The sequence below is a fragment of the Malurus melanocephalus genome, unplaced genomic scaffold, assembly GCF_030028575.1.
Source record: "Malurus melanocephalus ecotype Western Australia unplaced genomic scaffold, MMel_1.1 scaffold_985, whole genome shotgun sequence".
In the NCBI taxonomy this organism is placed as follows: domain Eukaryota; kingdom Metazoa; phylum Chordata; class Aves; order Passeriformes; family Maluridae; genus Malurus; species Malurus melanocephalus.
This window is the reverse complement of record NW_026624217.1, coordinates 13,539-16,521: the sequence shown is the minus strand read 5'-3', so window position 1 is coordinate 16,521 and position 2,983 is coordinate 13,539. Positions and strand designations below refer to the sequence as shown.

Genomic DNA, 2,983 nt, shown 5'->3' with positions numbered 1-2,983 from the left:
TCCCAGGAGGGGAGGAGGTGTCTGTGCACTGCACACCTGGCTGGAGGTGGCTCTGGGGGTGTCCCCGTGCTCATGGCCCTTCCTGGGGACAGTGGGCACAGCTGCACTGTGGCGTTGCCCTGCCCTGGGGGACAGTGGCACTGTGGCACTGCTGGGTGGTGTGGGGTGTGGAGGATGGAGGTCCTGCCAGTTTCTCATGTCTTGAGGGTGGGAGACAACTGCATAGAAGGAGGAARTTGTTTACACTGAGGATGGTGAGGCGCTRGCACAGCTGCCCAGAGAAGCTGTGCCTGCCCCATCCCTGGAAGTRTGCAAGGCCAGRTTGAACAGGACTTGGAGCAGCCTGGGATAGTGGAAAATGTTCCCTGCACGTTGGACTTGATGGCCTTTAAATGTCCCTTCTGTGGCACTCTGTGGTCATAGGTTGGGCTGGATGTCCAAGGTCTTTCCCACCCTAATGGATTCTTTGATTTCAACGCCAGCCATGCCATAGTTCCAAGAGCTGTGTGCCTTGTCAGCATCTCTGTGCCATTCTACACACCAAACATTGTGTGTCTGTGTCTCTTGGGAGTCTCCATCCTCTCTCAGAGCTCAGGGCTCTGACATTGAAGTGACTGCAGGGCTCCTTCCCTTGCAGATTATCAGCTGACGAGCGCTGAGCTGTCCTCGCTGCCAGCCTTCAGCTCACCTGGAGGGCTGTCCCTTGGCAACATCTCTGCCTGGCAGCAGCAGCAGCAGCAGCAACAGCAGCAACAGCAGCAGCAACAGCAGCAGCAGCAACAGCAACAACAGCAACAGCAGCAGCAGCAACAGCAGCAGCCACAGCAGCAGCCACAGCAGCAGCACCTGGTCCCGGTGTCACTAGGAAACTTAATGTGAGTGACGTGCTTGGAAAAGCAAAGAGGGAAATGGGGAATTGCTCTGAGGTGCCAAACTTGCAGAGCCCCGGCTGTGGCTCCTCCCTGGAGGAGTCTGGAGAACTCCCAGGATCAGGCTCTGATGATCCACGCTGTGTTCCTGGGGAGCAGGAGCTGCAGGAGGGTTCAGCCYAGCCGGCTGGTGCASTTTATCTGCYCTGTCACTGTCMCTGTCCCTGTCACTGTCACCATAGGAGTGTCCCAGAGAAGGAGCCCAGAAGCTCATCCTTGCTGCCTGCCCACAGTGGGATCAATCCCTGCACTCACCTGGAGGGAGCTGAGAACCAGCCAGAGGCAGCGTTAGATGGGATGGATTTTGCAGGAATTGTGCCCTGCTTGTGTAGGAAGAACATGGCTTTAATATAGCCAATAGATTGCRTTGCTCCAGGGCAGGAAATACAAGCACGTGCATCTTGGAGGAGGTTTTCTGAAGTGGATCTGCTTTTAGTCTGGAATAAAGCATCCACACACAGAATTACTCAGTCAAATGAAGATTTAAGGGACATACCCGTGATCGCATTGAGACCATGGGGCAGGAATTGAAGAGGGGGGATCAGTGACTTTGCCCAGGCCACTGAGTCAAAGATTGTGACATTTCCAGCATGAGGTGCCAGGTGGATGGGTGGAGGGATGGATGGATGGATGGATGGATGGATGGATGGATGGATGGATGGATGGATGGATGGATGGATGGATGGATGGATGGATGGATGGATGGATGGATGGACGGACTAGGATTTTATGCAGGGAGTTAAGTGCATTGCCTCACTGCCTGGCACATGTTTTCCGGGCAGGGCAGGCAGCAGCTCCCTCGGCACCAGTGGGGCCATAGGATGAGTAGAAAGCAATTCTGTCTTGTAGCAGAGGTTGAGGAGGTTCCCAGTTTTGACCAAAACCACCTGGCTGGCCCTGTGCCGTGTCTGTGCACCCCATGGGGACGCTGGGGCAGAGCTGTGGGGACAGGGGTGTCACAGCTTGTCCCCCTTGTCCCTGATTTGGATCCCTGCTGCTGGGACAGTGGGTAGGATTTGGGCTTGGGGAGATGCTGCCCACAGGGTCTGATCCCCGTTCATCAATGATGCGTCCTGGTGGCTGCTGCACAGATTATGAATTCTGGATCACAGTTCTGATTCTGAAGTCATAACTGTAATTATGAGTCCAGATTAATTATCCAATCCAGGTTTATAATTGTGGGTTCGTTTGGCTGTGGTGTGTGGAGGGAGGGTAAAAGGCTGCCAAAAAGACAATAATGAGAGATTTCCCATTATCTCCTTCTCTGTCTTTTTCTCCCCCTTCCTCCCCTTGTGCTCTCCCCCTCCTCCTCCTCCTCCTTTCCCAACCTTTCCCCCCACCTTCCTGCTGCCCAGACAAGGGAGTCACTTATCCCACACCACCACTTTGACTGTCAACACCAACCCCAACATCAGCATCAAGTCGGAGCCCGTCTCACCCAACCGGGAGAGGAACACTGCCACCCCGCTCAGCACCTTCCCCCACCAGCCCCGACACGAGCCCACCGGCCGCTCGCCCGTCGACAGCCTCAGCAGCAACACCAGCTCCTACGAAGGCAGCAGCGAGCGGGACGACCCCTCCCGCCCCGATTTCGGTTCATCCCTGGGCCTCCTGCGACCCACCAGCGAGCCCGAGGGGGAGAGCCCCTCCGTAAAGCGCATGCGGTTGGATACCTGGGTCACATAACGCGTCCCCGCCGTCCCTGGGAGCGCCGCCGGCTCCGGCAGGGCAGCGGGGAGGGGGCGGGAGGGGGCAGGGGAGGGCGAAACGGGTGATGGGGATGGGACTGGGGTGGGTGTGGGGGGGAAATTATCATAAACTGCCTGAGAAATAGCTTTAGGATTTTGTAGGCATTCATTCTAGCGCAGCAGGCGACGCACGCAGTACATACGGCGCTCTCGGGAAGGGCCGGGCGGTCTGCGGTGGAATATCCGCGCCCTCGCCGCAAACAGCAGCCCCTGGCCGTGCTCCCCCGCGGGCGGGCGGGCCGGGCACTCGGTGCCCGCTGGCCGGAGAGACCCCCTGGCAGGCGGGGCTGTATCCCTGAGGCAGAG

General features: G+C 57.6%; 1 protein-coding gene across 1 annotated transcript in view; it reads left to right on the top strand.

Annotated features, from left to right (window-relative positions):
• The window catches only part of MEF2D (myocyte enhancer factor 2D), a 37,111-nt gene extending 34,408 nt beyond the window's left edge, over positions 1-2,703 (top strand). The window contains exons 9-10 of the mRNA XM_057386540.1: positions 638-875; positions 2,285-2,703. Coding sequence (XP_057242523.1) covers positions 638-875; positions 2,285-2,615 — 569 coding nt within the window. The 3' untranslated portion in view covers positions 2,616-2,703. The remainder of the gene's footprint in view (positions 1-637; positions 876-2,284) is intronic.
• The last annotated feature ends 280 nt before the right edge of the window (positions 2,704-2,983 follow it).